At 31.1% G+C, this 10,583-nt stretch overlaps 1 protein-coding gene across 1 annotated transcript in view; it reads left to right on the forward strand.

Annotated features, from left to right (window-relative positions):
• The window catches only part of Fgf7 (fibroblast growth factor 7), a 55,743-nt gene extending 47,178 nt beyond the window's left edge, over positions 1–8,565 (forward strand). Inside the window, exons 3-4 of the mRNA XM_046461200.2 lie at positions 6,231–6,334; positions 7,400–8,565. Of these exons, the coding sequence (XP_046317156.1) occupies positions 6,231–6,334; positions 7,400–7,594 (299 nt within the window). The 3' untranslated portion in view covers positions 7,595–8,565. The remainder of the gene's footprint in view (positions 1–6,230; positions 6,335–7,399) is intronic.
• The last annotated feature ends 2,018 nt before the right edge of the window (positions 8,566–10,583 follow it).

Here is a 10,583-nt window from a genome sequence, read left to right on the forward strand (position 1 = left end):
TTATTACAATTAAGATTTTTCCTAACATTTGAAAACAATTTGATAGTACTGTTTTACTTTGCAAGAATTCTTGAGAATGCATAATAGCTATAGAAAATTTATAGCTAAGAGTAAGTTCATTTTTTTTCAAAAAAATTACATAAAACTGTAATTATAATGTATGGATTGATAAAAATGGGTATATTTTAATATGATTAATCTGTGTAGGGTGCTCAGGAGATAACAATATCTGGGGTTTATGAAAATCGTAAAACAACCCTTATTATGGGGAAAAAAAGAGGTTTCCTATAATCAAAGACAGTTTGTTTATCTATTCATCTATTGGACACCTTGGTTGCAATTGTAAATAAAGATGCTATAAACATTCATGTTCAGATTTTTGTGTGGACATCAGTTTTGTAGTCAATAATGTAAATACCTATGGGATGATTGCTGGGTTGTATAATAAATTTATGTTTATTTTGTAAGAAACTGCCAAAGTGTCTTCCAAAGTGGCTGCATGTTCCATTCCCACTAGCAATAAAAGATGGTTTGAGTTACTTCGCATCCTTGCAAGCATATAGTACTGTCAGATTTTTGGATTTTAGTTATCATAGCAGATTTATTTATCTATTTATTTATGTATTTATTTGTACTGGGAATTGAACTCAGGGGCACTCGACCACTGAGCCACACTCCCCCACTTTTTTTTTAAAGATGAGAAAATTTGAACTTTAATACGGATGATAATTGTAATGGATTAGAAAGCATTAATACAGTTAAATCCATGAGTTCAAAATGCTTATTAAAATAAACAAATTGGCCACATATAATAGGAAATAGGAATCATTGTATTCTTTCTAAACTTAGTAAATGAATGAAACACTTATCTTGGTTAACCAAATTGTGAGCATCACTTACTGATTCTCAAGCTCGGTCTACCTGTGCCATAGTACAATGTATTAATGCTCTTTATTTCAACTATTATTATGTATTCCATCCTGAAGATTCATAATTATTTCAAAATAGAACTCATTGTTCTGTTTCATATTGCTTACAGCTTCCTTTATCTCTGTTTTTTTAGAGTTTTTAAATTTATATATGAGAGTGGAATGCATTACAATTATTGTTACACATATAGCTCACAATTTTTCATATCTCTGGTTGTATACAAAGTATATTCACACAAATTAGTGTCTTCATACATGTACATTGCATAATAATGACCATCACATTCCACCATCATTTCTAACCCATACCTCTTTCTCTCCCCTCCAACCCCTCTGCTCTATCTAGAGTTTGTCTATTCCTCCCATGCTCCCCCTTCCTATCCCACTATGAATCAGCCTCCTTATATCAGAGAAAACATTCTGCATTTGGTCTTTTGGGATTGGCTAACTTCACCTAGCATTATCTTCTCTAACTTCATCCATTTACCTGCAAATGCTATGATTTTATTCTCTTTTATTGCTGAGTAATATTCCATTTTGTATGTATGCCACATTTTTTTTATCCATTCATCTATTGAAGGGCATCTAGGTTGGTTCCACAGTTTAGCTATTGTGAATTGTCCTGCTATAAACATTGATGTGGCTGTGTCCCTGTAGTATGCTGTTTTTAAGTCCTTTGGGTATAGACCGAGGAGAGGGATAACTGGGTCAAATGGTGGTTACATTCCCAATTTTCCAAGAAATCTCCTTACTGCTTTCCATATTGGCTGCACCAATTTGCAGTCCCACCAGCAGTGTATGAGTGTACTTTTTTCCCTCACATCCTCGCCAACACTTATTGTTGTTTGTATTCATAATAGCTGCCATTCTGACTGGAGTAAGATGAAATCTTAGAGTAGTTTTGATTTGCATTTCTCTAATTGCTAGAGACCACTGAGCCACACCCCCAGCCCTTTTTTTGTATTTTGTTTAGAGACAAGGTTTCACTGAGTTGCTTAGAGACTTGCTGTTGCTGAGGCTAGCTTTGAACTCACAATTCTCCTGCCTCAGCCTCCACAGTCGTTGGGACTATTCATTTGTGCGGCCACACCAGGCTTATTATAGCAGTCTTATAGTGATATTTCATTGTCATTTTAATTTATAATTTCTACTAGCTTATGACATTGAGCATCTTTTCATATGCTTATTTACCATCTTTGGTAAAGATGTCTATTCAGATGCTTCACCCACTTTTCAACTATTTTTTTTTAATTGTTGTATTTTAAGAGTTTTTTTTTTTAATACCTTAAAGATACTGGATGCATTTTATATACATGAATATATGTAAATGTATTTTATGATATAAAATGAATTAAATCTTTAGCCTTAAATATAATATAAATATATGATGATTAAGATTTTCCACTCAACAATCCAGGCTTGAAAGAAATATTGTTTTGTTTGTTTGATTTTTTTGGTGGTGTTGTTGATACCAGCTCCTACTCTTAATGTGCCCAAAGAAGGTAAATTTGGTCAAGGACAAAATTAAAAGTTCTAATTAGCTTAATCTTCTAATTAACTCAACTTTTTACAGCTTTAAAGTAATGTTTAGTTATGTTACCATAGCCATATTAATAATGCTCCCTTGAGACCATTTATATAAAGCTTAAAAGGTTCAGTAAAAACATATAATTAATATGCTGGAATAGGGGGTGGATTTCTGTGTGATGAGGCATTAAAATAACTTTTCAAACAGGAACATTAAAGAATATTAAAATCATAATGCTATTTGTAATCAAGATAAAGAATTAGCATCAATTTCCAAAATACAAGATTAGGGGAATACCTAAAATTCTGGAAATAGATTTTGGAGAATATTTTTAAGTAATAACAACTTACCCCAATGCTCCTCAATTTTATTGCAAGTGTGATAAAGGTTTAAGTATTACATGGGCAAAGGGTTTAAATTAATTCATGAATGATTGAGCCACAGGGGGGTATATAGGGAAACATTTAGGGCATATTCACTAATTTTTAAGAATGATATCCTAAATAATGAATTTATACTATTCATATTGTTGAGAAGACTTAAATGATCAATGTGCTTCATATAGTGTCTCAATTTTAATTTTTTTTTATTGTATGAGTTGATCTCTCCCTCTTCTGAACTCTGCTATTGTTATTATAGTCATTATATTAACAATTTGATTCACTATGTAATATTCCTCACCTCATTGGGAATAAATGTCCTATGAATGCTCTTTATATAAACAATCTTCTCTTAAATAAAAAATAGAGATCCACAAGACAAACTCTCATTTCCATCTTACATGAAACAACAGATATATTATAGATTAAAAGACCAACCAGGCATAGTGGTACATGCCTGTAATCCCAGCAGCTAGAGAGGCTGAGACAGGTGGATCACAAGATCTTTATAAATTGTATATTGTGTTCTTAAATAGATGTACTCAGCCTTAGAAACTTCAAGGAGCTAAACAACTCAGTGAGACACTGTCTCTAAGTAAAATATAAAATAGGGCTGGATATGTGGCTCAGTGGCTAAGTGCTCCTGAGTTAAATCCCTGGGACCAAAAAAAAAAAAAATCCCCCCAAACCAAGTGATAATTTATTTATGTTGGTAGCTAACTTACTGTCTGCCATTATATATTCTTAATATTGTATTTTCTGAGCAATTTACTGACTCCTGGATTGGGGGGTGTGTATGTATAATTCCATAATTTTGCATAGTTATTACTAAAACAGATATTTGTGGATATTACCTAAACAAAAATGATTGTGTTAATTTTTTCATTTTTGAGTTTTCTGGAATAAAAGAGGAACATAGTACATGGGACAAAACAGACTAGAAAACCAGGGTTGATAGTGTATTGATTCTGCCAATACTGCCTTAATGCTTTACTCTTGATAATTAGATATGTTGATTTCCCAATGTGAAAGAATTTTTTAAAAAATATATCAGGTAATTAAGAGTATAGGAACCTAGCCTTTTAAAAGTTTATTTTTATCCCAATTAAAGGGAAAATCTTCATAAAGATTTATTGTTTTTGTATCTTTAACTCTAGTATATGGAGGGGGGCAAGATTAGCAAAGTTGATCACTTATGGTCAGTGCAATGTAGAAATAGTGGGCAATGGACAGGCAAGGTATAGAGCAAAAGCTTTTGAGGGTAGAGCAATACAAGCATATTATCATGACCTGAGCTAAAAGGGAAGGAGTCCACAAATTATGTTTGCAGCATATATATGAAACAGATGACAACACTTTATCATCAATAGTTACATTTGGTGAATATTTGTTCTGTGAAAACAAAAAAAGCCAGTAAACATTACAGACTGCATTTTCTAACTATGGTCAACCATGAAAGGTATTCTAAGGCTTTGTATCAGTATTCTCCTTTTTATCTGAATAAAACATAATATTGAGTAAAAAGAGGAATGGCAGGAGTAAAGGGACTTGAAGTAAAGGAAAACATTGACTTCATAAAATTTTACATGGGTAGATCTTTATAAACTGTGTATTGTGTTCTTAAGTAGATGTACTCAATTTTGAAGGCATATGTTGAATCAAAGAATTTCCTGAGTATTCCTCATTGTATTAGTACAAATTTAACCTCCTGGGATTCTGAAGTATGATATATTATTTCCCTTTATTTTAATTTATTGAAAATGAAGAAGATTTAGAGTTTTCAGATAAAGGTCTCTAAGAAGGTAGTGCTTTTCTTTGAATTGAGCCTGACATAGAATTGGCTCTCAGTGAAGCTTTGTTGAATGTTGTGTGACTACATCAGCATCACATTCTGTAATGTTCTTGTGATTACTAAAATTTCTACAGCCTCTTCAAGCCTGTGTTCTAAAAAGCTTTCTTCTCTTTTAATTATATTAATATATGTGTTTTCTGTTTATATTAGGTGTTACCTTCTGGAGTTCAGAAACCAGAGCTGTTTTCTTAATTTGTATCCTAAAATTATGTTAGATTCTGTGCATTTGATGATGTAAATATATAAATCAATACCCATTATTTTGCATTTTCTTCACAGACCCCAGTTTCTAGATGAGCAGCTGTGAAACTCACAACTGGATGAGCTTTGACTAGAATATTGGGAAAAGGGCTTCTGTTTGCAGCATATATATGAAACAGATGACAAAAAGTAGTTAGCCACATTAACTTCTGTGTTATAAACAGCAATTTTATTATTCAGATAAAAAACTGAAGCAAAAATAATAAGTAAGAGGATGAAGTACAGTTAGTACTGAAAAATATTTTCTGTTAATTACATGGATATTTCAGAGAAAAGCTTTTGGGGAGAATTTACACAAATAATTTTCATTTAGAATATTCTTTCCATTCTGTTACGCACAGTGAAGAGAAAGTCTCAGGACTGAATCCCTATGCAAAAAGTACAGGTTATGTAAAAGATTCACTAAACTTTTAATTTATATCATTATAATATTTTACTATATTAATTATGTCATCAAAAATAATGTTAAGGGAGACATATAAGAAACTAGGTTAATAATCTTATGTAAGTGCATATTGTATGAAAAGAACCTCAAAAAGATCTAAAAATTAATTAATAAAGTTATAAAAGTTTATATGCACAGAATAAATAATTGTTACAATTAGTCTTTTCATATATCAAAAACATTTTAAACACTTTTTTAAAAGCAATGGGCTTTGTTTATTATCATTTATAATTGCTTCCCTTGGAATTGTATCCATTTTCTCTATATTCAAGAATTATTCTGCCATCATTAAAAGATGAATTTTAACCAAACAGAAGAACAAAAATGTATGTTAGCTTATTATATACTTTTATAGTATTGCATTATGATTAAGAGCCAGACTGTCTGAGTTCAAAGTCTAGTTTTGCCTCTTTGTTTCCTGATGTGTGAAATGGGGTTAACAAGAGTACCTGCTTTGTCATCTATTGTGATGATTCCATGAGTTGATATTAAAGACCCTAGAATAATCCTTGGCATGTGATAGGAGTTAAAAAAAAAACAATAGTTTTTTTTCCTTCCTATACTAAGTTAGAAAAGTAGTTCTAGAGAATAAGTCTGAATATGTAACTATTTCTTCAAACACAGATATCTAAAAAATAAAAAGTATCAGTTTACACTTCCCATATTAAGTGAGTAGTGTTTGTGTGTATGTGTAAAGGGTAGGGGGATGTGAGCTGAGGAAACAAGTAGAGTAATACTCTCAACAACTTTCAGGTAAAACATAAATAATGGCTGTTCTTGGATAATCTGCAAAGTTGAGTGAATAATTGATATATCTTTCTGTGACTTTTTGCAGATATCATGGAAATCAGGACAGTAGCGGTTGGAATTGTGGCAATCAAAGGGGTGGAAAGTGAATACTATCTTGCAATGAACAAGGAAGGAAAACTTTATGCAAAGGTATTTATAATTTATAGTTTAGAGTTAATTTTTCAAACTTGTTTTTAATCAAAACATCTTGCCTTTCTGAAAAGTAAAAATAGAATTAATTTCTCTCTAATGGTATAATTTAATAATTTAAAATGCTATAAGCCCAAGCATGACAAAAAACATATTTATGTGACCTTGGACTTTGCTTAAGCTATCTGAACTTTGGTTTCTTCATCTGAAAAATGAGTTGGAATAATGGACCTCTAAGGATACTTCCAGTTCTATATTTCCACATGCATTTCAGATACTTGAAACTGAAAATTTCCATCTCTCAGTGTTAAAGCTCTTTTTGTTAAAGTTCACCCATTTGCACATTGCTGACATGAAAATTCTTGGGAGAAAAATCCTGAAGTGTTCAGTTCATTTATCAACATCAATCTCACAATCATGGGATTTGAACTATAAGCATTCACATTGTTCCCACTTTATTACAATGTAAAATATGTAACAGTTCATGCCACTGTAATAAAGTATAATTGACTTTCCTTTGTGTTTCCATAGCCCAACATAATGCCTGGCACAAGCAAAAAATGTAATATAAATTTAATTGATTAAATGAACGATTGCATAGATGAACAAACAAATTAACTTTTTATTTCCTATTACCATTGAAGACAATGTAGTGGCAAACAAGGAAAGGATATGAAATGGGTCCTACACCTAAGAGAGACAGAGGCTCTACTAACTACACAAAATTTCCAGTGGTTGGAGGAAAATGAGAGCTATTAATTAAGGAGAAATAGGTCCTAATATTAAAGAACAGTAGAAAGTGACTGCCCAAAAGTGACATTATTGAGACCATGTTGCATAACTAAATATGTATTGTTATCTTTTTTGTTTTATTTTGTTTTAGATTTAAGATTTTGGAGGGTCAATATACTATATAGATATATTTAATAAATGATATTAGGCCTGCTCAATCTGAGGTTAAAAAAGTTATATATACTTCAGTCCTACCAAATGTTATCTATTTACTTATTGTTTAATTAAACACCTTAAAAACTCATGTAAATTTGTTGTTTGTTGTTCTAACAGAAAGAATGCAATGACGACTGCAACTTCAAAGAATTAATTTTGGAAAACCACTACAACACATATGCATCAGCTAAATGGACACACAGTGGAGGAGAAATGTTTGTTGCCTTGAATCAAAAGGGAGTTCCTGTAAGAGGGAAAAAGACAAAGAAAGAACAAAAAACAGCCCACTTTCTTCCTATGGCAATAACCTAATCATATATGGTATATAAGAAACCAGTTCCAGCAGGGAGATTTCTTTAAGTGGACTGTTTTCTTTCTTTCTTTCCTTTTTTTTTTTTTTGAAGTAACCAAGAAAGGCTGGAAAACTACTGAAAAACTGATCAAGCTGGACTTGCGCATTTATGTTTATTTTAAGAGACTGCATTAAAGAAAGAGTTGAAAAATATACACAAAAATCAGATTTAGTAATAAAAGTTGTAAAAAATTGTAAAACTGGTTGTACAATCATGGTGTTAGTAATAGTAATGTTCTTCTTAAATTAATTTACCCTTAAGAGTATGGTAGATTTGATTATCTGATAATGATTATTTAAATATTCCTCTCTGCTTATAAAATGGCTGCTATAATAATAATAATAATGCAGATGATGTTATATAAGATATGTCAGACCCTAAAGGCTGCTGGAATGATTTGTCAGATAATCAAGCCAACACTAAGGAAGATGAGCAGTAATTTGAAATGCTTTCCAGTGAAAAATTATAATCCACTTAAGCTCTAATCAGAAAAAAATCTATTATGGAAATGAGTAAGATAGATCATTTTACAAAATTATTGGCTTAGAACATGCTTGTACTTATTAACAAGAACAAAATTCTTAATGCTGCTCAAATTGAAAGGCTATTGCTACAAGGATGTTTTTAAAAATTTTGTATATAAAATAGCAATAATGATGATAATACTGTATTTCATCTCACTTGCCACAAAACAACATTTTATAATCCCTAGAAGTAAAATTCAGAAATGTTTAAATTTTTTCGAGTAACATAATCTATCTTTTGTACAATTCATATTTGGGAATATGACTTTTAATAATGTTCTCCCCATAAATAATCATGCTTTTTTTCTGTGGTTACAGCATTAAACTCTATTTTAAGTTGTATTTGAACTTTATTGTTTTGTTATTTAAGTTTATGTTATTTATAAAAGACAACCTTAATAAGCTGTATCTGTTTCATATGCTTTTAATTTTAAAGGAATAACAAAAGCGTCTGGCTGAACTGCAAATTTCCCCTCCCCCTTGTGACCAACACCAAGACTAGTACACAACACTGGGGCCAGCAAATTCTGGATGGCAGACAAAAATGACAGCCTGCAGCAATTCTTACAATAGAAGTCTCACAAGGAATAATACAAATATGTGAAAAATGTTTTGCCACAACACTCTCGCCAATTAAATTGGATCGTATAAGTAAAATCATTACAGATGAAAGCAGTTACAGAATTTTAAAGTTAGAATATATTTGAGAGCATGAGTAGAACTGTATCATTAAAAAAACTGTGTCTATTAAAAGTTAATTTTCTAACCTCTAGAAATATCCACCATCCAAAATATGAAAGTTATTTTCCTGTTAGATGGCAAGAGCACAATGCTCCAAATACAGAATATAGTTAGGGATATGAGCCCCTGAATACCATGAGGGCTTGAGGTGAGGCCACAGATATCAGGCTTATCAGAAAGACAAGTAACTATTTCAAAATTCTTCCTTTGGCAGATGTTGGCAGTACTTTTTATGTTGTGCTTTTAATTTCAAAATATTTGTCATTCAATCCCTTTACATTATATAAAATATTATTTGGTAACACACCAATAAGAGAGTTATATGAAAAAGTTTTGTCAAGGGAAATAGTAGCCATTTGATTTTCTTATGTTTTACCTACATGATCAGGCTTCAGGAAGCTAGGAAGAATTGCCCTTCCTCAGATAAACTCTGGGAAGATGCTACATAGTTATTACTACATAATTTAAAGACCTTACCAGTCTAGATCCTTAGATCAGGCTTCTGTGACTGAAATCTTGTGAGCATATTGAGGGGAGAGGAGAACTAACATTTTTCATATTTGTTTCCTTAGTGCTTAGCAGAGTGTTTATCCATAATTGATTTTCTGGTATGAATTAAGTCAATGTTTGAATAGCAAAGAAAAGTTGTAATGAATACTTCACTTAAAATTGAAGTGAAACATCATTATGCAGAGACTTATATGGAAATAGTATATAAACACATACACAATGTAGTTAGGCAAAACCTATAGTTGTAAATCCATTTCTAGTAGTATAGGTTATCTAAAATATCTTTCTAAAACCTTTTACTTTTAATTCTTGTTTTTATTTGTTCTAATTTTCACATTTATCATGCAAGTTTTAGGAAATAAAATCTGTTTTAGTTACATATACTTAGAGTTATAGAATCTTAAAAACTTCACGAGAACTTCATCCTTCTTAGTTATTTGTAGATCAGGAAAATGAGGTTTTTTTTATACCCAGATAGAGGCAGAACTGTCACAAGAGTCTAGGTTACTTAGCATATGCTTCTTACTCATAGATTATTATGATTATTAGCTCATGGCCTCCTGTTTTTGTTTAGTTTTTATTTCTATTGAGAAATGATCTTTACATTTGCAAACAATTATGATCCATTTGGTAATTTACTTCATATACAATATTCATCTATACTGTGATAATTTCACCCAAAAGGAGAAAACAAATGATGCAATTCTTAATTCTGACTCTTATTCAACTTTCATGTACATCTCTTTTATAAATGGAAAGCATTGTGAAAAGTATCCTTATAAGCAACATAATCCTTTCTACAAAGCTCTTTAAGAGAGAAAATCAGGTAAACACATGGGTTTCCAGAAACAAGAAATAAAAAATTAAAAGAATATGAAATGTTAATAAAATAAATAATAAAAGTTACTTTCAATGCACTAAGTGAACTAAAACATTTTGCCATAGATAAGTCATAATAAAAGTTGGCAGCCTTTGAGTTGGTTATAAAATTTGGCGATTTAATGACAAGAGAGAAAGGATGCTGATTTTTTAGAGTGCCAAAGAACATAAAGGCTGCCTATGCAGTCTAGCTGTGATAAAAGCAATTCTGTAAATACAAAACCCTGAAGCTGTACCCTCAGATTTTCTACTAAAATACCTATAAATAGAAGAATTATAGGGTGATAATCTAGG

The sequence above is a fragment of the Marmota monax genome, unplaced genomic scaffold, assembly GCF_021218885.2.
Source record: "Marmota monax isolate L192 unplaced genomic scaffold, Marmota_monax_Labrador192_F-V1.1 WCK01_AAM20220418_F8-fsc00001, whole genome shotgun sequence".
In the NCBI taxonomy this organism is placed as follows: Eukaryota; Metazoa; Chordata; class Mammalia; order Rodentia; family Sciuridae; genus Marmota; species Marmota monax.